The 26,371-nt window shown below is 35.2% G+C and overlaps 1 protein-coding gene across 1 annotated transcript; it reads right to left on the reverse strand.

Annotated features, from left to right (window-relative positions):
* Positions 1-5,192: 5,192 nt before the first annotated feature.
* On the reverse strand, positions 5,193-11,922 carry LOC113074198 (epidermal growth factor-like protein 7). The gene is made up of 6 exons (XM_026246953.1): positions 11,342-11,922; positions 7,426-7,578; positions 6,123-6,248; positions 5,928-6,040; positions 5,715-5,810; positions 5,193-5,433 (listed from the first exon to the last, which is right to left on the reverse strand). The coding sequence occupies exons 2-6, from the start codon at positions 7,503-7,505 to the stop codon at positions 5,201-5,203; spliced, it is 648 nt and encodes a 215-aa protein (XP_026102738.1). The 5' UTR covers positions 7,506-7,578; positions 11,342-11,922; the 3' UTR covers positions 5,193-5,200.
* Between the last annotated feature and the right edge of the window lie 14,449 nt (positions 11,923-26,371).

Consider the following 26,371-nt stretch of genomic DNA (forward strand, 5'->3'; position numbering starts at 1 on the left):
AAATACAGTCTCATTCCACTTGTGTAAATATGTGCAAAATCAGCAAGTTTAGTCCAACAACAATAAAAAAAACAGACAATGCAAGAAAGACATGTTTAAATGACTTAAACATATCTTTAGTTAACAAATGCACACATTCTATATGCATTTAGACATTTTGTCTTTAACATGTATTAATAAATACCTCAATAATAACAAAAATACCATAGTTTAATTTTGGTACTACAGAAAAACTGTAGTAATCTGGCGTTAATCAACACTGCCATAATGAATTAATAAAAATTTTTAATAACATATTTTTTTCAAATGTTAAAAAATATTTATAAAAAATTAGTAATGTTTTTTTATTTTTATTTAATTCTATTTATCTTTTTTACTATCTATCAAATAAGATATTTGGGTGTAAACTGAATATGATGAGCTAACACCTTGAGGTTTGTTGAAAGCATTCTGTTATTAAAGGGGTGGTGAAATGCTATTTCATGCATACTGAGTTTTTTTACACTGTTAAAGAGTTGGATTCCCATGCTAAACATGGACAAAGTTTCAAAAATTAAGTTGTGGGTTTGAAGGAGTATTTCTGTTCCAAAAATACTCCTTCCGGTTTGTCACAAGTTTCGGAAAGTTTTTTTCGAGTATGGCTCTGTGTGACGTTAGATGGAGCGGAATTTCCTTATATGGGTCCTAAGGCACTTCTGCCGGAAGAGCGCACGCTCCCGTATAGCAGAGCAATGAGAGCACAACAGACTTCACTGATCAGAGCGAGAGCGTCGCGAAATGTCACAATATAAGTGTGTTTTTGGTTGCCAGGGCAAGACAACCCTGCACAGATTACCTAAAGAGAAACAGCATTAAGGGACCAGTGGATGGAGTTTATTTTTACAGAGCATCAACGGAGTTGTGCAAGTGTTTTTGTTTGTTCCCTGCATTTCGAAGATGCTTGTTTTACAAACAAGGTCCAGTTTGACGCCGGATTTGCACATCGTTTATTTCTTAAGGATAATGCAGTCCCAACGACAAAGGGTCACGATGGTGTGTTGGAACCGCAGGCGGTGAGTAAAACTGCTTCAAATATCTCTGTGTTGTTAACTTAGCTATTGGCACGTAAGCACATCAAGTAAACAACATGCGATGTTGTCATCAAACTGCACTTTCCACATCACAGCTTAAAAAAAAAAAAAAAAAAGACGACAAAGTGGAACTTAGTCATTTTCCAAAACCGCTAAGCAAATATATACAGTTTCAGTACATACCACATAGAGACGCTGTTGTTGCTGCTGCTCTTGTTAAATTTCAGCCTAGGGATCTGATTCTGGATCATAAATATACGCTGAATCTGACTGTTAGCCATGGTTTGTTTTGGATGATGTTTTATTCCTCACAGTAATGTCACAGCTTCCAGACGCTCTCAACGCAAAAGCCTACTCGCGCTCGTGATTTTTAGCTCCACCCACACGTCACGCCTCCAGCCGGTCGTGTTTTTCCAGGAAAAATCGGTACAGACTATCTTTCTCTTATGAATATAATAAAACTAAAGACTTTTTGGAGTTATGAAGGATGCAGTACTACTCTATAGGTACTCAAGATTAACAGGATATTGAGTGAAAACGAGCATTCCACCCCCCCTTTAACTATGACTGTCATTAAAAAGCTTAAATATTTCTTAATGAAATATTTTAAATGAACATTTTATCATTTATTTATATATAATTAATGTAAACTATGGTTACCACAGAAAATCTTTGTAACTAGTCTGGCTGGACAGTAAATTAATTTTATTATTTTTTATATTATTTTATTAGATATTTTAAAATGTAATGAGAAACCTAAGAGGCTGGGTTACAAAATAATTTAAAATAAAAAATATTTTTTACACTAAGCTTCTTATTAATAATAAGTAACTGTACCAAATAAAGCATTTGGTGAAAACTGTGATTACCGTGGTAAAGAAGGAGGACAGGTTTAGAGTAATCGGATCTCCCCACAGACAGATGCTGATTGACTCCGGGTCAAACTCAAACACACTAGTGCTCAGGGTCACTCAGAGGCTTTCTTTGAAATGTTTTTCTTCTGATGAATATATAAAGCGTTTCCCTACAGAAAAACGCTGAGACGTGGAAATGTGCTGCTCTCATGTGCGAACTCCAGGAATGTGTGTTTGAGCTCCAGCCAGCGGTCAGGACGAGTGGCCATTATTTTAGCCTGTCACTAGGAAACATGACTGTCTAGGGCCAGAGGAGATTCTGATCCTGCTCTTACTTTTAAAATCGCAGACAGATCTAAAATAGTGTATGGAGAGATAAATGAAGAAACAGCGAGACGCTACCAACACAAGCTAGATGAGACGGACGAATAGAGAGGATGACGGACGGACGGACGAATTATGAGAACTGCTGAGCGTTCAGCAGTTCTCCTAAAGACACTCCTCAGCTGAGAGAAACATCTCTAGACTGACAGTAAGAAGCACATCAGTTGTGTTTCGTTCTGCACAGGCTTGTTCTCCTTCAAAATAAGTTTAATATAAAACTATGTGTTAATTGAAGTAAAGCTGAAATAAAATAATGTATAAATATCTTAGGAAAGTTAAAGCACAAAACTGATCTAAAGTAAATGAAACTTAAATAGTAATATAAAAAAATAAAATAAAAAGAGAGACAAACTAAACTTCAAATGAAAATTGAAAATATTAAAATGAAGCAATTTAAAATATTAATAATGACTATTTATAATTTACATTTATTATTAATATTATATAATGATGATTTAATTATCTTAAATATTTAATTGTTAAAAATAATAATTAAATAATATTAATAATAATATAATCTTCAAGTTTAGCAGTCATAGAATAAGTTAAATGACAATTAAAAATGAAATTAAAAATAATAAATCTAAATAGTACATACACACACACACATACATATACATATATATATATGAACATAAAATAAACAAAATAATAATTAAATTAAGCAAAGGTTCAGTTGTTGTAGACTAACTAAAACTAAAACAGAAGAGAAAAAATAACTAAATAGTGGTTTACAATAACAATAATAATAATAATAATAATAAATACAAAAGCACATAAAATAAATTAACTTTAAAATAAAAACGTTAAAAAAAAGTTTTTTTTAATAACTTTTAATAATATTAAAATAATATTTTACATTATCTGCACTGGCTACCTATTAAGTTTCATATCAGTTACAAAATATTACTACCGTATTTTTCAGACTATAAGTCGCATCAGTCCAAAAATACGTCATGATGAGGAAAAAAACATACATAAGTCGCACTGGACTATAAGTCGCATTCATTTAGAACCAAGAACCAAGAGAAAACATTACCGCCCACAGCCGCGAGAGGGCGCTCTTTGCTAATGTTTTCTGTTAGTTCATTTCTCTTGGTTCATGTCAAATTAATTTTGATAAATAAGTCGCAGGACCAGCCAAACTATGAAAAAAAGTGTGACTTATAGTCCGGAAAATACAGTACTTACTTTTAAGCCCTTAATGGTTTAGCTCCTGTGTGTGTACCTAACTAGCCTTATACCACGTTACAATCCATCACGCTCCCTAAGGTCACAAAACACTGGACTTTTGGTAGTTCCTAGGATAGCAAGTTTTTAACATTTGGCTCCCAAACTCTGATAATGTTCAGGGTTCAGACACTGTTTAAATCTAGATTAAAAACACATCTCTTTTGCCAAGAATTCATATTAATGCAGCTCATAACCCTGTACTTCAGTTACATCTGATCAGATACACATTAACATTCTTTTTCTTTGGGTTGAACACATCATTTTTTGTTTAGTTGGAACAGCAGCTGCACTGTTTTTTCTCTGTTACCATCACTGTTTCTGCCACGGGATTGACAAGAACTGTTTGAAGAAATATAATACAACTCTACAATCTGTGAAATGATAATATGCTCAATGAGAGACACTGTATGTGTAAGGAAACAGCGAGCGGCTGGGTGTTCAGGGGCTTTGTGATTGTGGTTTTGAGGTGGTTTTTCAGACGGATGTGGTCCAGGTTTGTGATTGGTCTGTATGTTGTCGCTGAGGACACCAGTCACAGTGCACTATTACTCACGGTACGAGTTGAGAGTGGCATAGCGCGTACCAAAAGTAATAATGAACCGTGAGGCTGGTCAGGGATCCACCTGCAGGGGGCGCTAAAGAGGACACCGCGGTCTAAAAGCCCACAATCGCAGAATACTGTTCATCTGAAGATGTATGCACGTTTCGAATAATCCATTTGAAAAGGAGCGTGTAAAAAGCGCTGGGATTTCCAGTGGATTTGAGAAGTATGCATCTGTGCATGCTTTTTGGGTTAATATAGCCCACAATGCCTTGTGCAATGGAAAAGCGGGAATCTGAGACTGTCCTCTTCCCACACTTTCAGTTGCAGAAAAGTGGTCAGGAATGTTGGACCGAAGCCGATTATAAATGTATGAACTTTTGATGAATTGTAGGCTAATGCATTCAGATCTATGCAAACAGGGATCTGTGGTATTACAATGTGCATATAATGTGTCCCAATGCTTGCATACTTAAAAGTATGTGATTTATGTCCTGATATCATCACAAACAAAGCATATAGTTGTAGTGTGTATTAGAAATAAGCAAACTAGGGTGCAACATATACACTTGATCCATAGACTTATGCTTTTTAATACTTTAAATTATTTTTATACTTAAAAATAATTAAAATATATTTAAAAATATATATTTATGAGTATATATTTAAATATAAAGTTAAATATAAATTAAAATAATAATAAATAATTTAAAAATAAATCAAAACTAAAATGTTAAGTTGGACAAACTAATGCTTTAATACTTCCAATTTAAATAACTTAAATATTAAATATATTTAAATGAAACATTTATGAATATATATTTAAATATAGAGTTAAATATAAATTTAAATAATAATAAAAAATAAAATGTTAATTTGGACAAACTTGTTCTATAGACTTATGCTTTAATTATTTAAATATTTTTTTTAAATGTATTTAAATAAAATGTATATTTAAATATACAGTTAAATATAAAATAAAAAACTATAAATCTAATTAAAATATATATTTATCAACATTTTTGTAAAGAAAGTCATGTCTGGAAATTCTGTCTGGAGTTGAATCGTTCTTGTATCTATTACTCTGAGTTTTGAGTGGATGATGGGTCTCTGCTCTATCAGTATGTCTGCGGCTGATGATAATGTATACATGTCTTACCAGCATGGCTTCTGGATGAGCGCTCGTCTGCTTTTGGAGGCCCTGTGGGCGGCGGGGAGGGAGCAGGAATTCTTGAACACGTTATTTCATCTTCAGCCAGACTGAATCCGTCCTGACACACACACCGATAACTCCCCACCGTATTCACACACTTCTGTGAGCACCGATGACCTTCCTTACACTCATCCACATCTGACAGAGAACAACGGCTTTTGAAATATGTTTTTGAAATATGTGATCATAAAATCTTTAGTATGTTTTCCCCCAAAGCCTACTCATAGTGGTCGGTCGATATATCGCCATCGCCGATATATCGGCCGATATTTTGCATTTTTCTGCAAAAATAGTCTCAAATTGTGTTTGTATTTATTTGTAAATGTATATTTGTTGGTTTTATCCATGGACGTCAATTCTATGTGTATGCAACTCAGTTTATAAAGCGTGTGCCATAAGCATAACTGTAAATGAAGTACCTGTTTGACAGTATCTTCCCGTCCATCCTTTTAGACATGCACAGTGATTAGGCCTTACACAAGAGCCTCCGTTTGCACAAGACTGCGCACACACCGCTAGAGAGAGAGAGAGAGAGTAAACACACACACACACACACACACACACACATGCAATTACAATTCCAAGAGAAAACACATTCAGGGCTCATGTTATAAAGTATGATTTTCGTTTACCTTGGTTACAGTTGTGTGAATGCATGCGTCGCCATCCCGGACAGCATTCTGGGTAAAAGAGTTCATTAGGAGCTGCTCTGCTCACCTGCCTGTAAGAAACCCTGTAGATTGTCCTGTAAAACACACACAGTCCAGTGAAACGCTGATACACTGTGAAGTATCATATGTATTTTGATGTGTTTTGTGTGTTCTTACTTGTATGTGCTACACATGCGGTGGTTTTGGCACATGGTGATGTAGGGTTTGTGTACGGGCTGAAGAAACGACTCTGTGCTGCGAGACACACGACGACTCCAAGCATCTCCAACACACACTCTCCTCCTGAAACACACAAACACTGCTTACAATACCCTACTGTTGGTAAGATTTTGATGTTTTTGAAAGAAGCCATGTAAGTTTACCAAGGCTGCATTTACTTGATCAAATATACAGTAAAACCTGTACAATTATGAAATATTATAACTGTTTTCAAATATAATTTATTCCTGTGATTTTCAGCATCATTACTCCAGTCTTCAGTGTCATGATCCTTCAGAAATCATTCTAATATGCTGATTTGCTGCTTGAGAAACATTTCTATTACCGGTAATGTTGAAAAGAGATGTGCTGCTTAATATTTTTGTGGAAACCATGATATACTTTTTCAGGCTTTTTTAAGAATAGAAAGCATTTATTTGAAAGAGAAACATTTTATAACATTATAAATACATTTACTGTCACTTTTTAATACATCCTTACTGAAAAGTAAAAAAACTAAAAACCTGACCCCAAACAGTAGTATGTACATACTGTACCGTTGAAGTCAAAAGTTTACATTCACTATGCAGAATCTTCAAAACGGTAATTATTATTATTATGTTACTGGCCTGAATGAGATATTTCACATAAAAGACGTTTACATATAGTCCACAAGAGAAAATAATAATTTAAGTAAAAAAAAAAAAAATTACCCCGTTCAAAAGTGATTCTTAACACTGTTTTGTTATCTGCATGATCCACAGCTGTGATTTTTGTTTTGTGATAATTGTTCATGTGTCCCCTCGTTTGTCCTGAACATCTAAAATGCCTGCTGTTCTTTAGAAAAATCCTTCAGCTCCCACAAATTCTCTGGTTTTCTAGCATTTTTGTGTGTTTAACCCTTTCCAGCTATGACTGTATGATTTCCATATTTTAGATAGATCCATATTTTCTCACTGAGGACAGCTGAGGGACTCATATGCAACCATTGCAGAAGATTCAAATGCTCTCTGACGCTCCAGAAGGAAAAACCAAGCATTAAGAGCCTGGGGGTGAAAACTTTTGAACAGACTGAAGATGTCTACACGTTGTTTTTGCATCAAAAGCTTTGCAGTCCATCAGCTGTAACTGGGCATGACAATCTGATGTAATTAGCTGCTATTATATGCGTTGACCCTTAACCTTATATTGACCCCTGACTCTCAAGAGCATGAGAATTGACATTTCCTAACACTACAGACGCTACAGTGTGTGCATTTACCCGTGGTGACCGTGAATCTGAGGCGTGCAGGTCACATGCAGGAGAAACAGAGAGGAGGAGAGCAACACCACTGTGTACATCTCTCTCTCTCTCTATCTGTCGTTCGCTTAGGTGAGTGTGTCCACCTCAGGTACAACCAACTCTATCAGCAACCTGAGACAGACAGACAGACAGATAGACAGATAGATAGATAGACATTTATAACACTTATTATTATAATATATATAATATAATACATAACATTTAAAATAATATATAATACTAACAATATAAACAAATACATGTTATTACTATAAATGAGCACAGTCTTATTCTGAGATCTGAGCATTTAGCTAGTATTTAGGAAATGTTATTTATGCAGTAACAGCTGGATCCCATCATACATACGACGCACAACTGTTCTTCAGACAGACATTGAGAATTAAAACATGCATTTATAACCATTCCGCAAAAGCGCCCAGTTATGACCCGTTTCACGTTTAAACGAGAGAGAGTTAATGCACTTTTAAAGGCAGAGAATCAGAGACACTTAATCATCATTAGAAGTGCATTTGTTACAATTCACAGCGGATTGAGTTGAACACATGCTTCTGAGAAATCTGTGTAGATGTAAATACACACATGCATGTTTACATTTACAACGGTACGGATGTTTTCAAAATAAAATCAGTCCGATCATAACTCATGTCATTTTTATTTAGGTATAATAAAGACAGATATTTCTGTGTTTCCGTGAAGATTTCAGGTTATATAGGTATTATTAAATATTATTTTCATAAAAACGTATTAAAAGCAAGGCTTTGATTACTGAAACAGCGTCGTCCTGCCACACACATGCATGCACTCTATTTCTTCACAAAGCCAGCTATATTAAAAGCCATTTCTCTTTGTGAGTTGATCTGAACGTGAGCATGTACACACACGTGTGTTCTCTCATCTCAAACAGCTTACAGTAATCATCAGGTTATTTCTGCTTTAACGAGTTCAGGTTTAGAGCGCAGTGTAAAACAGATCTCTGTGTTCCCCGGAGAGCTTTTGACAGTGACAACAACCCTAAAGCTGCAGCTATTACACCACACCTGTGTGTGTGTGTGTGTGAGAGAGAGAGTAAGAAGCACTTTAAATGAGCTCTCGTCTCATATTTTCTGGAGATTAACGACCCATCTTACTCCTGTTCTTTGTTTAATGATTTTGTCCTGCATGTGGGATGGTAAATCTGCACTTCGTTTTTTTGGGATTTACCTCAGGGACAAAAAGAGTCAGCGAGCAAAACTTAGTGAGGTTATTTTTAGATTTTAGAAAACTTTCCAAATGTGACTAATAAGACCGTTATAGGTTTGTAGACAGCTCTGTAAGACATCACTGCTCTCGATGAAGGTTGTTTTAAACGAGGCAGTAAAATTCAAAGATACTACATTTTGACTGCTGAGACTCGGTCAAAAGATTCATTCAATACCAAAACATACCCTTGTTGAAAAAGAAGTGCACTTAATAGTATTGAATGTGTACTTGTAGTGTACTTTGAATCTTAGATTTAAAACTACACTTGAAGAAAATATAATATATATCGAAATGAATCGTTACATTAGTGTACTTATAGTACACCAAGTGCTTTACTTTAAAGTTCTTTTTTTTTTAAAAACCAAGGAAGAGTGGAAACAAGAATAATTAGTTATGAATACATGTGTTTTTCATTCAGTAAGAAAATGAATGGATTAAAAATTTTATTAAAAATGATCCCGATACAAATATAGGCCTATTTGTATGTTTATGCTTATTTTAAGCAATGTGTTGTTAGCTTAGCAACATGCTAACATCCCAGAAATCCAGCTGAAATGAGGCGGGTTCTGATGATGTGTGTGTGTGTGATTAGAGGTGCGTTACAGTGTTTCTGTGTGTTTAATATCATATTTGCTAAGATAACAACACTTTCTGCAGCACTGGTGTGGCTTGACATCTCAGCCTAAGAATTGTGGGTCAGATAATGTTTCACTTGTCTGTTTTGAGCTGGCCGGGCCTCCGCAGAGCGTCTGACACCACTATAAGGCAGTAAAGTGGTTTAGGACTTCTGGATGACTTTCATACAGATCTCCTGCCAAAGGTTTCTACAGGTCTGTAGCTACAGGCTGTTTCAGTTACTGATGCTGTATATGGCTGCGTCTCCCACAATTCATCTGATCACCGTCATATGTAAAGACTTAGCACGTGTCGTATGTAAATGCTGCCAGACCTCTGACTCACGCTCTCTGAAAAGCAGTTTGTGTAACACATTGTGCATCTCGTAACTGTGTTGGGATGCGGCCGACAACACCAATAGATTTACACTAAACGAGTCTTTCAAGCAAGATGAGGGTGGATAATTAGCTATTAAAGGAAAAGTTCACCCAAAAATGAAAATTTGCTGAAAATGAACTCATCCTCAGGGTATCTAAGATGCAGGTGAGTTTGTTTCTTCATCGGATTTAGAGAAATTCAGCATTACACCACTTGCTCACCAGTGGATCCTCTGCAGTGAATGGGTGCCGTCAGAATGAGAGTCCAAATACATGATAAAAACATCACAATAATCCACAAGTAATGCACAGCACTTCATTGCATCAGCTAATGTCTTGTGAAGGGAAAAGATGCATTTTTGTATGACACAAATCTATCATTAAAGCATTTTAACCCTTGCTTCTGGAAAAAATTCAAGTCCATAATCATTAATAATGCTTCCAGCACTGAAAAAGTCCATTCTCTGTTGCCTTCCTCTCACATCAAAATCCAGTGACATATTTGTGTATTTGGATAGAGGACTTAAATTTAAAAAAGTCTTAATAATGGATTTGTTTCTTACAAACATGCAGCTTTTTTCTTCACAAGATGTTAACTGAGTGGTGTGGATTATTGTGATGTTTTTATCAGCTGTTTAGACTCTCATTCTGATGGCACCCATTCACACACCCAATTTTGTCTTGTTTCTAGTACAAATATCTAAACATTCTAAAATCAAGATTCATTTACATGAGAAGCTAAGTGACATTCGTCATGATTTCTGAAAAAAAAATGTTTTTTTTTTAAAGATTGAGTTAGTTTATGCTTAAACACAAGTAAGATATTTTTCTTCTTTTAAACAAATTCACTTAAGTTTTGATATTTAATTTTCTTTCTCATGTGAATGCATATTGTTTTAGAAATTTTCAAGTATTTGTGAACGTAAACAAGACAAAACGTAAACATTTTTTTATTTTTTTGTAAGGTGTACATTTATACAAATGCCTCAAAATGAATGAAAAACTCTATATGTCAACACACACCGGCATTTAGATCCACATCACTGCATATAATCACAAATAATGACACTAATTAGAAGCGGAAACAGTTATGGACTAATGGAGGGCCAGCGGTTAGTGTGTGTGCTTGTATTTGGAATGAAGCACTAGTATACTGCTTAGTGTGCAGTAAATACTGCATACTATTTCTTTAAAAACAGTATGAGAAACAAAAATGTATATATCATGCAATATGCATTTATAATAGTTTTAAAAAGCTGGAAACAGAAGATCAAGTTAAGCACATTGCATTGTGGGATACAGCAACCTGTAGTGCTAAACTATACATAGTATGCATGCTACATAATTCAAATAATAACAGAGGTATGCAATTCTGAACAGGGATTGTTGTGAGTATAGTATGCAGCTTGACCGCTTTATCAGTAAACGACCAGCAGGCGGCGCGGTTTCTCTACAGCATTATATGCGACCATTCACAGATTGCAGTGTTGATCCAGTTCAGTCTAATCTAATAAGAATTATAGTAACACAAACACACATAATGACCTGTATTAAGATGATGCATGCCCAAATAAATAATACTGAAATGCATGATGCATGAATTTACATAAACAATTTAAAATAAAATGTGTACAATGACTCACTGAATCTCTCGTATCCACGAGATTAACCGCTCGTGCGTGGATGTTAGAAGGAAAAGAAAGAGACTGGTCCCCCGGCGCGTCCCAAAAACAAAGTTTCCCACCAAACTCAGAGGCTGGAATAATCCTATAAATAATCCAAAAGCACACGTGTTCTCAAATTAGCACTGGCAAGTCCTGCGCGCGTCTACCGTGGCTCGGCTCTCCGTGTTCAGGAGTTTTTGCACACTCAAATCAGTTCTCTCACAACTGTCAAAGCGTGCAGGGGGGTAACTGCCCCTCCTTCACCGGGACGTCCCGGGAAAAACACTCACGCAAGAGCTCACGGGAGACCCTCGAGCCGCGTGACGTCATCCGCGGCCGCTCAGTTTACCGGGACACACCGATAAATAAATGGGAAAACATAATGAACCTGACTGAATTCTTTAAATAAACTGACTTGAAATAAGGTTTGTAGACAAATTTGAATTGCCTAAAATGCATGCCCATGTCTTCACGATCATGAAAAAACGTTGCTAGATTTGTGTGTTTGTGTATAATGAAAACAATTAAATTCTATATTTAAAAAGCTTCCCAAAAATTACATCTTCAAAAACTTGATAAACTATTTTTTCTTTAAAACTATTTTTTATTAATTATTACACTGTTTTAAGCTTAATATATTTAAGTATTTTTCAGTTTTTATTTTTTCAGTAAAACCCCCCATAATTTTACATCGTCCGTTTTAATAGTTACGAAACTTTAATTTCATATTAACTGCTCCATATATAACGTTCGAAGGCTTACCGAAAGTGTAATCAAAGAAAATCCCCATGCCGATAACAATACACGTTCACACTCACCCTATTAATAAAATCACGTGGCCACGTCGCGCTGAGCTCGAGACCATTCGATCCACCTGACGCGCGCTGTGACGCGCTTCTCCATCGCTGCCATTTCTTATCAACTCTTCTTCTCTCTGATAAAGAGCACCGCGCGGTCAAAATCTCGATGCTCCCAGTGATCCGGCTGGCGAGGAATGAGATGCTTTTGGGCGTTTTTCTCCTGCTTTTTATTCCGCGCTTCCTGTGGAACTCAGGAATTGGACGGACAATCCCAATGCGGAAATCCTGCAAGTGTTTGGAGCTGATAAACCCTCTGGCTGCACAAACACTCATGCCCCTCAAGTCTGTCCTCGGCTAATCACGTCTCTGTGGGTCCACAAACACACTCTGGTGGTCTGCAGAAACAGCGCCAGTTTGGCTCTGTGATTTCATCTACTAATATTAGGAATATTTACAAGAGTATGCAAGTGAAACGGTGCAGGTGGCACCTCCAGGAGAGATTCCTGTCTGATCTCACCCTTAAAATTACATTTGCTGATTTAGCCTGGTTAATTCATTGTCATACTTTCAGGAACTCCCTATATATATATTTATATGTTTTTAGAAAAATTAATAATAAATAAAATAAATCTTAGCCAGCAATATCTGTGGAATATGCTAGATTTTAATAATTAAGTCATCACATAAGTCTTTCCAAAAACATTTTGTCACAAAAAAAGGTATGTGCTAAAAAACATTTATTCCTAAATTTAGATTTATGTATTTGAATTGCATACAAAATTCCCAACCATTTGGATTACACAGTTTTAACAAAAAATAGTAATGCAAAATTGTGGCATTGTTTATTTGACTATTTGATCTATTTAATTTTATTTAAATAATCTTATTTTCAAATTGCATTTACAAAAACTGCTTAGAATCAGCATAATAATAAATAAATTATAATATTTAGTTACAAAAAATGAACATGGTTCAATGCAGCTAGCTGTGGAACAAGTGATATTCATTTGCAATAGTCAGTAGATTTACTGATGGTTATTGTGTATTTAAAACAAAAATCTGTCATTTATGTACGGCTGACAAATACACTACACATTTATTAGTCTGTTTATATTTATTAGTCTGTATAATCCAAATTGATTTTTGTGCAGTTAAAATACTGTACATAAATCTTAAATTTTGTCTACTCCTGTGTGTGTGGTATGATGTGACATCATTTGGATTATTTTATCATTTTTGGGGGGGATCGACCATATAATTCCCCTTGAAGTCTGATTTATTTCTCCATTTGTCACTCACAAAAGAAAGACAGTCATACCGGACTGGAAGGACATGAGGGTGAGTGAATGATGACAGTATTTCCATTTTGGGTGAACTGTCGCTTTAAGTCTTGTTAATGGCTGTGGGTGGGGGTAATGAGTTATGGGTTGGTGATTTGAACCATCAGATTAAATCAGAGCAGAAAACTGGTCTGGTGACATTGACATTGTAATGCTTACAGGGTTTAATCAGTTTGTGATTTGCATTCTGATGCACACACATGGTGGAGTTGCAAAGTTTTCTCTGATTCACATATTTATTGTATGTGTTAGGGAATGAAAGAGCCTGATTCTGAATGTATTAGTCCAAATAAGTGGAGGAAATGGCTCTGCACTGCGTTTCCTGTGAATCAGGAAGCAGGAAGTGTGTGGAAGAGGACGATTGTGCTTTGGGTCATGGTGAACAATGAGAGTAAGAGCTTAAAGGAAAGAGTCCTGCGTCAGCATGTGAGCCGGGCGGGAAAGAGACGGATGGGATTCAAAGAGTGAGAGCTGAAGAGAATGAGAGGAGACAAAATTATCTGCTGTTCATTTCACATGTTCATTTACTGTGTATCACAAAAGCCACATAACAACTTTTTTGGCTTCTGCCATTGATTTGATTGATTAATCTGGGTTTCACAACAAAATATATTTGAATTGTTTATTCAAAGGAAGATGGGGAGGGCATTATATAAAGTAAATATTATTGTCATGGACAATCAACTTCTCATTTCCATAATCCTGTGTGTAAAACTGTGTATTTATTTGTGCTTTGACTGAGACATTTGGGATTTCCTGTTTTAAAATCTCAGGTTGATCTGTCTATCTGTCTCTGTCTATCTATCTGTCTGTCTCTGTCTGTCTGTCTGTCTGTCTGTTTATCCGTCTCTGTCTATCTATCTATCTATCTATCTATCTATCTATCTATCTATCTATCTATCTATCTATCTATCTATCTATCTATCTATCTATCTATCTATCTATCTATCTATCTATCTATCTATCTATCTATCTGTCTGTCTGTCTGTCTGTCTGTCTGTCTGTCTGTCTGTCTGTGTATCTGTCTGTCTGTCTATCTATCTATATATCTATCTATCTATCTGTCTGTCTGCCTGTCTGTCCGTCTCTATCTGTCTGTCTATCCGTGTCTGTCTGTCTATCTGTCTGTCTATCCGTCTCTGTCTATCTGTCTATCTGACTACAATCTAATATCTAATTGGTTTTTATAGAAAAAAAAATCACATTGATCAAAAGTGACAGTGAAGACATTCATATTTTAAAAAAATGTATTATTATTTCTCTTTTTACTTGTTTTGGGTAGGTTTCTATTTCAAATAACTTTTGTCTTTTGGACTTTCTATTCATTAAAGAAACCTCAACAAATGGCGATTTACACAAAAATATCAAGCAGCATGAGTTTCAGTATTGGTAATAGTAAGAAATGCATTTTAGAATGATTTCTGAAGGATCACGTGACACTGAAGACTGCAGTAATGATGCTGAAAATTCAGCTTTGATCACAGGAATAAATTACATTTTAAAATATGTTAAAATAGAAAACCTTTATTTGAAATTGTAATAATATTTCATAATTTTACAGGTTTTACTGTATGGTTTGATCAAATAAATCAAGCCGTAGTGAGCAGAAGAAACTTCTTTTAAAAAATGTTACAAAAATCTTACTGACCCCAAACTTTTGAACTGCGGTATATCAGTAAATGATGTTTATAGATCCTGCTCTGCAATCATATTTCAGATCTCAGTGGTGAATCATTATTATTTGACAGTATAAACTCTTTAAAATCCTCTAACTCAGCCGTTTTGCACAATCCTGTCAAACAGAAACAAACAGGAACCTGCTGTCACACATCACCACTGGAAAAGACGATGGTGTGTGTGAGCACATATGGTTTTACATGTGTGAGTGTGTTTGTGGAAATATGTCAGATTGGCTCAATCATTATAGCAACTGGATTCCTCAGTGCTGAGGGAAGCAATGGAACAGCCAAACACACACACACACACACACACACACACACACGTATAGGCTACAATACACTCATAGTGCTTCATGGAATATCTGTGTCAACATTGATTTTCAGAGAGAAGTGGAGAACTTTCCTCAGTTTAGATGCTGTCTGCAATTTACATTCCTATTTAAAAACTGTAGCATTACTTCCTAATTTATGCATTTGCAGACACTTTTATCCAAAGCAACTCACATTGCATTCAGGATATACATTTCATTAATTCATGCACTCCCTGGTAATCTAAACCAAAACCTTGGCATTGCTGTCTGTGCCAACTCTTTACAGTAAAAAGTGAAGATGAGGAGAAGTACAGAATCTAAAAAAAAAAAAAAATCAAGTTCTTCCAAGGAAAATGTTTCTGTTATTCGCCCTCTCTATTTATTAGATGTACTATAGTCTTACAGTACTGTACATTGTCAACTATTTTTTACCAAAGATTTTTAGGAGAAACATCTTGGACAAAGTTGATACTTTAATGAATCATAAACGAGAAATTCATTATCTAAGAGTGGTTTCTGAGTAATGTTCCTCTGGGAGAGAACATTAGAAAATGAGAGTAAAAGAGAGAAGAAAAGAGAAATACACTGAGTGAAAGACAGAACATGTGTCTGTTGTTCCTGAACTCACATTGACTCCTGGACTTCACAGTGTTTAGACACTGAATCCCTTCAGTAACACACATGCAGTGGATAGTATGTGTTTTTTAAACTGTCTCTCCCATTGTTTCTTTCACTTATTTAACATGTTAAGTTACTGCACAGTTTATACTACATAGTGCCCACTAAATACACTCTAGTGCCTAAAGTGTGAAAAACAGTATAAATAAAACTACTGTTAAATATAACCATACTCAGCATGGAAGTGTGTAGGCAGTAGTATTCTGAATTGCTGTCACATGATCTCACATCTTTTCTATTTGATCATTTGAATTCATTGTATGTGAAAATGTCTTTACTCCTGGGAGTCTGGAAAATAAGTAAATCAAAAGTTACAAATCATATTAAATACCAATTCTTCATCGCACTTGAAATATAAGGTTATGTGTATGCATAGTATACACAGCCAGTGTCAGCAAGAAAAAATATAAATTTTTTTTTTAATGTATCACAGTTTCCACATATTCCACAAATTTCAAATATGAAGCAGCACAACTGTTTTCAACAGTTATAATAATAATAATAGCATTTAAGGATGATTTCTGAAGGATCATGTGACACTGAAGACTGGAGTAATGATGCTGAAAATACAGCTTTACATCACAGGAATAAATTACATTTTAAAGTATATTCAATAGAAAACAGTTATTTTAAATTGCAAGAATATTTAATAATTGTAAAGGTTTTTACTGTATTTTAATCAAATAAATGCAGCCTTGGTGAGCACAGGAGACAAAAAACTAAGTCCTACTTTTCAGTGGTGCACATACTTACTTCTTTCATATATAATAGTTAGTGTGTCCTTCCAGACATGTGTTTGGAGTTTAGCCGCTCAGTTTTCATTCACGCATGTTATTGCAGCTCAGGTGCTGACACAGCGAATCAGAGGTCATGTTTTTCATCTCAGTGCTAATTCTCACAGATGATTGGCTTTCTGCACTGTTATGAGTTCCATAAGGAACCAATCAGAGGTTCATTAAAATTCATATGCAAATATCTGCTTGACCAGACTTGTAATGTCATGCATTTTAATTCAGTTAAACAACTGATCTGTGTATTTGTGTTTATAATGTATGTTATGCATTACCATAATTCCCCCAGGTGTGTGTGTTTGTGCATGTGTGTTATTTTAGTTAATAGTTCTGCTGACAGAAAGTCACAGATAGTGACAGTTCTGACACGTTTTTAATGAACCTCACGCCCTGGATGTGTGACTTCATGAGGTGCACAGTGTGTGAGTGTGTTTTAGGGTGGTTTTAGGATTGATGGTCTCAGGGTGCTTTCAGTTTAAGCTGTCAGTGTTGAGTTTATGATATCACTCTTACTATATGAAAAAATAACAAAGCAAATAACATGTTGTTTTCACTCTTTTTACCTCATGCTAGGGAGAATGTACCAGGTTTATTACTGAAACCATAAAAAAGCATTTTTGTAACGTTAAATGAAATTAAATAAAATGAAATATACAAAAACGTATTATATTTCAGCTAGTTGCCAAGATTTTTTTATTTTCATTTAGTTTAACCTGATGTAATAAGATAAATAAACAGAAAAATTATTAAGCTAAAAAATAAAATAAAAATATCTAAATATAAAAATAAAAATCTAATTATGATTCAATAATACTAAAATAGCACTGTTTACATTTACTTATTTGACATTTTTAAACAATTCTTCTGGTGATTTGTTTTTGTGTGAATTAAGTTGTATTTCATAACACTTTATAACAAGATTTTTTTTTTTTTAGCATTGGTTAACATGATGAAAAATCCTTCTAAAGAATTTAATAATCTTAGTATTATTTTCAACATTTCTAATGCACTATTCAAAATCTAAAGATGTACCTGATAATATTATTTAACTAACATTAATTGAACTAACAATGAACAGTATATTATTAACTAATGTCAACAAAGATTAATTCTGTAACAGATGCATTGCCAAATGCAGGAAATGCATTGACTAACGTTAAGTAATAGGACATTATTGTAAAGTGTTATTATTTATTATATAGTGTTATCAAGGTATTACTATTTTGTGTTGATTTTTTTTTATTTTCATATGTGATGTTCTATATTTTCAAGGACATTTTTAACAAATTGGGTTTCAGAAATATAGCCTGCAAGCACAGACATAAATGTATGTTAAATTGCACAATACAAAAACATTGCATGCTGATCTGAATTGGGTTGTTCAACAGAAAGAATTATGTTTCTCTCTCTCTCTTTCTCACACACAGACACACACACACACACACACACACACACACACACACACACACACACACACACACACAGTGATATTAATGTTGGGTGGAAAATGTGCAGTAACCCTCAAATCACTTCAGTGCTGACAGACGTTTCCTACAGAGAAAGAAGCACGTCTCACACACAGACTGTGAATACTGAAAATACAGAGTCATGTTGACTCAAACACCACATTTCATGTTTACGTGACAACTGTATGCATTGAGTGAGCTAGACAAGAATGAAACAAGATGTTGATAGACTTCTGGGTCTTTCCATTCACGTCTCTGAGGAATTATATTGCAAAGCTTGGAAATAAAGTCAGGAACAAAGACAGGAAGTGATGTCAGCATGGCTGCCCTCCTGTGTGGCCAACAGTACTGAATCCTGAAACACACCCACCAAAAATATGCAGCCACTGACTTTCTGTTTCATTAGTTCAGTAGTATCTGCAGTTTAGAGGGATAGTTCAGCCGAAAATTAAAATTCTGTCATCATTTACTCAACCTAAAGTTGTTCCAAACCTGAATGAGCTTCTTTCTTCTGATGAACACAAAAGAAGATATTTTGAAGAATGCTGGTAACAAAACAGTTGACGGTAGCCATTGACTTCCATAGATTTTTTTTTTTTTTTCATGGAAGTGAATGGCTACCGAAAACCGTTTGAGTTTGTATTTTTGGTTGAATTATGAAAAGATGGAATTAGGTTTATTATCAAAAGCTAAAACTAAAACTATTGAAAAAAACAATAAAATATTAAAAAAATATATATAATAAACTTATTTTATTTTAGCTATATTTGTTAAGCCAACTTTCAGATTTTTGTTTAGTTCAAGATAAAGTACTAAAATAACTCAAACTTAATAAAATAAAACGAAAAGCTGAAGCTTGATAAAATAAATGAAGACGTTTAAAAACAAACACACAAGTAATAGAAGTGACAAAAACAACAAAATTACAAAAACTAAACTAAAAATTAAAATGAAAACCAAATCTGAAAAGAAAATCTTATTGAAAAAATATTAACAAGTTGACAACAACTAAAATAGTTTATCAGTAATACTAAAATCAGCAGAGAGGAAGAAGCTGAAGGCAGTTTATTTGAAGAAATGTTATGCAGAGAGCGTGCAGAGGATTGCATTTCACTCAGAATGGCAAAACTAATGTTACACAAAAAGCAAACAGCTGTGGTACACCGCAGACAGACATACAAAATGATGGTGACATCATGGAGAAAGTGAATCAAATTGGATGTTTTATTATTCGATCATCAATTTGAGATTGCACAAAGAGACTGTAATCTGTTAAATTGCATAAACATCCACTGACCTAAAAAACGTTGAAACCTTACTCACTCTCAGGCCATCCAAGATGCAGATGAGTTTGTTTCTTCATCAGAACAGATTTGGAGAGATATAGCATGACATCATTTGTTCACCAATGGATCCTCTGCAGTGAATGGGTGCCGTCAGAATGAGAGTCCAAACAGCTGATAAAAACATCACAATAATCCATAAGTAATCCACACATCTCCAGGCCATTAGTTAACATCCTGTGAATGGAAATCTGTGTGTTTGTAAGAAACAAATCCGTTGTTAAAGCTTTTAAATATTACTTTTGTCCGTAATTGATAATAACGTTTCTTTTAGTGGAAAAGTCCATCCCCTGTTGTTCTTTCACATCAAAAGCCACCCACATATTTGTATAAAACTCTTTTTGCTTGTAATCGGTGCTTGTGCATATTTCTCTCCTGATTCAGACAAGAATACCCCCCCCCCCCCCCGCCGGAGAAAGCAATATCATTAACAGAGGACTTGTTTGAAGTTAAAAGTCTTAATGATGGATTTGTTTCCCACAGTCATGCAGCTTTTCACTTCACAATTAATGGACTGCAGTGGTGTGGATTACTTGAGAAACAAGCTCATCTTCATCTTGGATGGCCTGAGGATTAGTATTTTCAGCACATTTTTATGTTTGGGAGAACTACTCCTTTAAGTGTCCGAATTATTCTTGGGGCCCGCTGTACACAATCACATCCACCCCTCGTGCTTGGTCTGCGGTGAAGGACCTCTGTTCCCGTCCAGTGGGCTTGTGTTTGTGTGGGAGTGGGTTGATTTACTCTGTGTTAACAGTAGCACAGAAACAGATCTGGACTTACAGGAGTGTGTGCTGGTGTTGTTCTGTGACTCTGTGTTGTCAGGTGTATGTCGTAGCGTCTCGTCTCAGCTCCACCTGTGATTTATTTATTTTTCTTTCTCTCCCTCCTGCTGTTTTTCTTTTCACTCGTTATTCTGGGTCGCTTCTCTTCGTAACTTCCTTCTCTTGGCCTTTTGTTCCTGCTCTCAGCATGTGGACCCAGATGGCAAAGACCTTAAAACAGACATATTCCCACAGATACACACTCTAGCGCTGCCTCTGAACCCGATCCATGGGCTTTATTAACTTATCATATGGGACTCATATTGAACTAATGTCAGTCATCATGAAATCACGATATACTGTATAGCAACTGTGGAGTGATTTATCTACTTATGTTATTATGTTGTACTGCAAAGGATTTTATTTTGAAAGATTTAATTTCTATAATATTATATATGTATATATATATATATATATATATATATATATATATATATATATATATATATATATATATATATATATATTAGGGGTGTAACGGTTCACAAAATTCACGGTTCGGTTCGATACGATACACTGATGTCACGGTTCGGTTCGATACGTTTTAGATACAGCAAAATGTAAAAACATCTCAACTTTTCAGAATGCCGCAAGCGCACCGCGGGTCATGTGACAAGAACCAACCAATCAGCTTCATCCTTTCCCGTAACAACGTTGAGAGCTCAGCCAAGATGAAGGAACAGCTGATCATAGTTGTATATGGATTGCAATTTTGAAATAAATTTAGTAGCAGAGCTACTGCAAGCGATTTTTAGAGCTGCAAATCCATTTATCCTTCGCTGAAATTTCCGCGTCTCATGGAGAGAGCACGTCATTGTTGCTTAGCAAAGACAGACGCCTCATGAGCGCTTCTGCCCAAGCGCTTTGGAAAGGAGGAGAAAGACGCGCTTAGCGTTTTCCATGCGTTTTTAGGCACGATATGTGAACGGCCCCTAAGGCGCTCGCTCACTCAGCACGCGCTGAAGGCTCGTTGCAAAATGTCGAATGCCTTTAACAGACCAGAAATATAAGATCCTAAAATAACCAACAGGTCTGGTGTTTGGGTTGGATTCCCTGTAAGCTATAGTGTCTAAATGCTGCAGGGATAGTTTGCTGCGTGCATGTTTCTCCTTTTTTTCGTCTTTTCCCAGATAGTACTGACGCATATATCCCAGATATTCCCGCTAGTGTTTTTTTTTTTTTTTTTTTTATTCCCGCTGGTGTACCCTGTCATGTTGCAGATGCGACATACCGTTGTTTTTTTATCCACCACTCTCTTGCCATCACCATTATAGCTTAAAGGGAATCCAAAGTGCACCCAAACACCAGACCTGTTGGTTATTGGAGGATCTTCTCATTTCTAGTCTGTTAAACGCATTGGCTATTTTGCAACGAGCCTTCAGCGCGTACTGAGTGAGCGAGCGCCTGCTGAGTAGCCTAACATAAACATATAAGATGGTGTTTTTTTCTTCTTCGGGAGTGTCAGGGGCGTTGCCTGTTACGTTGTTTGGGTTATTGGGCTACCTTGTTGAACGCATATCATTATATTTCTCTCTCAATATTTATATTTTATAATACCTAATAAATATGAAGTCAAATCACCACACACATATATATATATATATATATATATATATATATATATATATATATATATGGATTTTATATTTTTAATTATTATACCCATCTTTCTTTCTTTGTAGCTTGACTTTGAGTGTAAATATATATTGCTAGAAATTAATATATATTTTATACAATATTACTTCACATTCTAAATAATACAGCTATATATAGGTACATATATATAAAGCTATATGTAAGTAGTACATTATGTATTTTTTATACATTTCTAGATTATTTATGCATATTTTATTTACAATTGTGTGTGTGTGTGTGTGTATATATATATATATATATATATATATATATATATAAATATATATATATATATATATATATATATATATATATATATATATAATTTTATATATATTTTTAATCTATATTCTAGATTTATTTATACATTTCTTTCTTTTTTAACAATATTTATATTTTATAATACTTAATAAATATGTATGTATATGTATATATAAATATATAATAATAATAAAAGTAATATAAACATATATAATAAATTATAATTTATGTAGTATATGTTCATAAAATGCACGCACTTTCAACTCCTGTTGTGTGCATGTTCATGTTTAGTAAAACATAAAAAAAGATCTGGACCAGAATGATCCATGTTTTAATGTTTACCAGATTGCAATATTATTAAAAATGTAACTAAGTTGCTTTATTCTTTCTGTCTGATCCCCCGTAGATTCTCGTTGCTGCTTTATGGAGTTTCTTTCTACACGTTGTCACATCCATCTTCTTCTTCTAAGCCTGCAGGGTCAACATCACGTAACTGAGTGTGGTTTTTAATATCAGCCTGTCATTCAATATCTACACCGACTTTCATATGGAAGAAGAGAAGAGATATCACGAGAAAGAGAGACTCTTAAGAGTTACAGGGCTGTGAAATCCTGTCTGATGGCCCTCAGGATATAAAACTAATCACACACACACACACACACACACACACTCACTCACAAGGCCTGGATGAGCACGACGTCTACCGAGAGAAAGTGTCGGGTGCTGGAGGTCACGCAAAGGTCATGTGCACTGGGTGGTTCTTTCCTGTCCAGGGTAAAAGAGCCGCGAGACAGGACAGGATGTAGGAGATGAGGTCACTTCCTGCTGAGGTGTAAATTTAGCCGGTGGCTGTTGATGATGTTAGTTATTGGTTGGCATTTCTCTCCCACTCCCTAAAGTTTCCTCTAGCTTTCCTCAGGAGTTTCTCTGCACACTTACTCACATCCTCGCTGCATCCTGTCCACCATACATCATTTCCCCGCTGCATTCTGGGATGTGTTTTATGAGTGACTTTTTTATGCGCATGGATTTTATTTTTCCATGGCAACATTGGATGCTGTCAGCGGAAGTGTGACACCTTCCTGTCACATCATCATTTCAAAATTGCCCCTTCAGTCATGAACGGCTGCATGCCAGCATTTGCAGTTTCCACAGATAACTGAGAGATATTTTCATGATATTTATGAAAAACATATTTAAAAGAACGTCTTAGCATGTTAAATATTATCATATTATTTTATGTAATTTTTATTGAAATAAATATAATATAAATAATACAGTCTCATTCATTGTTTGTTTGTTTAAATGTTTCTTAAAGGTCATTTATGTTTTGGTGTTTTCAAATTCATTTTTTTTTTATACTTTTGTCTAGTTTTCAGCTTCTCTGTCTCTTCAGGGTGGATCTTCATGATGTTGTTTGACAGTCGTATGTTTCTGTGCGTGTGTGTAACAGGTGTGTACGTTTATCTGTAGCCACTTCCAACCGTCTGTGCTTCATTTATCATCAGGACACACTTTCATGTGTTTCTCTGCTGTGAATATTGTTCCACTTTGAGATGGTAAAATAATTGAGTTTCTCTCACTCCTTCTTCATGTGTGTGTGTGTGTGTGTGTGTGTGTGTGTGTGTGTGCGTGTGTGTGCGTGTGTGGTGTAGATAAGAAGTCAGGCTCTCTGAGGTTACGTGACCCACAGTCTGTTTACAAACACAGCAGTCGACCCCCAATAAATCACTGTCTGCGAGTGTGAGTGTGTGTGTGTGTGTGTGTGTGTGTGTGTGTGAGGGAGGACAGGTGCAGCCAATGAAAATCTGTTCCCAAAGGAGCAGGTTTAAGATCAAAAGATCAGCTTCTTAATTTCTTGATGCAAAAAAATGAATAAATAAATAAATAAAGTTAATGCACATAATTCAGTGACACCTGTGTTTTTAAACCTGTGTGGAACTATTTGAATCTTTTTTTTTAGAATTGAAATGTTTAAATAAACAAAATAAATATAATGATCTATAAAGATAAATTAACTACTCCCCTTATTGGAAGAAAATCGCCGCACACAGTACATAAATAATAATAAACATAAATAAATGAATAAACTGGCTCTGGTCACCAACCTCCTATATAACATTAAATATTTACACTTTATATTTTTGATTGCAAATTTAAAATAAACTACCATTTTTGAACAGACATCAAAAGAGAAACAATATATGTATACAGGCTAGATCTAGATAATTTAGACACGCATACATAGAAGAAATATATAAACAAAAAATATGTCCTAAATATTTCATATGCTAAATGTATGTTACAAACAACACTGTGTAGGAAATATGTTTTCCTAATGAAACATTTACATTGCTTAACCTTCAAATGCCAAAATATACAGCAATATTTGCTAGAAAGGGCTAAATAAATAAATAAATGTTATATAACTTAAAAATAACGTTTTAATCATTTTAAATAATTTTCATTTTTTGGTGTATTTCTTAAAATTTAGAAAATTACATTTTTATCCCTTATGGGTATAGTGGTTTACATAAGTGTGTGTGTAGAGCAAGTGTGCAACAGTATTGTTTATTATAGTATTTTATTAGTGTATTTCTACTAATGTGAAGTGTGCTGCAAATATTGTGATTTCTATTACTTTGTAAATGAAGTATGCAGTTGATTTGTGTAATCAGTACTGGTGTGTATATGAAGTGTTTAGTGCTCATTTGGTGTTTTTAACACTAGAGCTTGACTGGTGGAGGATGAATGAACTGACGGGACAATCCTGAGACTTCACAGAGGAAGAGGGGAGGACAGATGAAAGAGGTCAGAGGGACAGAGAAAGGGTTAAAGCTGAGCACTCGCTCTCTCTGCTTCACCTCTCTGAGCAGCAATTCATGAACATTCAGCTGCTAATCACTGTTTAAACACACTTCAGCGCGCACACACACACACACACACACACATTGATCTGGTCCTCACGTATCAATCCAAGACCTGTTCTGCAGAAAAATAAGACTTTTAACCTTTCAACTTCCTCACATCAAATCTGAAATATCTCTCAAACGTTGACGTTTTAGAATTTACTTAGAATTTGTTTCATTTTTGTCTTTGACAACAGGAAATCATCTTTCACTTGTTTTCTAGAAAAAAATAACCTACTTTCGGGAAAGGAACAATATGAAGGGAAAGACAAAAGGACAAAAACATGTTCAACATGTTTATATTTCCAGCTCGGCTGAAGTCAGATGATCAGATCACTGTGCCCCAGACTGCCAGACATGAGCGGGAATATCAGGAAATGGCATCTCAGTTTCCTGTTTCTTCCAGAGAAAGCCTCAATCCATCCCTCTCTATCTCTTGTGTTTCTCTATCTGTGATGAAAAACATATCTGTGTTACCCTGTGGAGGGAATGTTTCCAGATCAAAAACAGTCTAAGTCGCAGTGCTGTCTTCCTTTAAACACCATGAACGCGTCTGTTAACTGACCCTGAGGCCGGCAGACCCCTGGCCTTCTGCTCTAGAAACATTACAAGATAAAACCATCCTCAAAGCAGATTCAGATTCCAGATCTTCAGAGCCTTGACAATGAGACACAACAGCTCTGGTCAACAATCATCTGAGAGTAGCTCTTCACCTCTCCATAAGCTTTACAATGTGAAGGGGACTTTAGGGCCATTTATGGAGGTGAGGAGAAAAGAAAGGGTCAGACATGTGGAAGTCTGGAGAAAAGAAAGCGGTGAGGTTAAGAAGTTATTGAGCTTGTGTGGGTTTTGTTTTTTTAAATAGAGATCTAGAAAAGTCATGTTTTTATTAAAATAGTATATAAAAAGTTAAATGGCTAGATGTAGTAAAACAAATATGGTTTTTCAGAGCAGCAGCAGTAGCACGTGACA

Source organism: Carassius auratus, unplaced genomic scaffold (genome assembly GCF_003368295.1).
Source record: "Carassius auratus strain Wakin unplaced genomic scaffold, ASM336829v1 scaf_tig00013841, whole genome shotgun sequence".
Taxonomy (NCBI): Eukaryota; Metazoa; Chordata; class Actinopteri; order Cypriniformes; family Cyprinidae; genus Carassius; species Carassius auratus.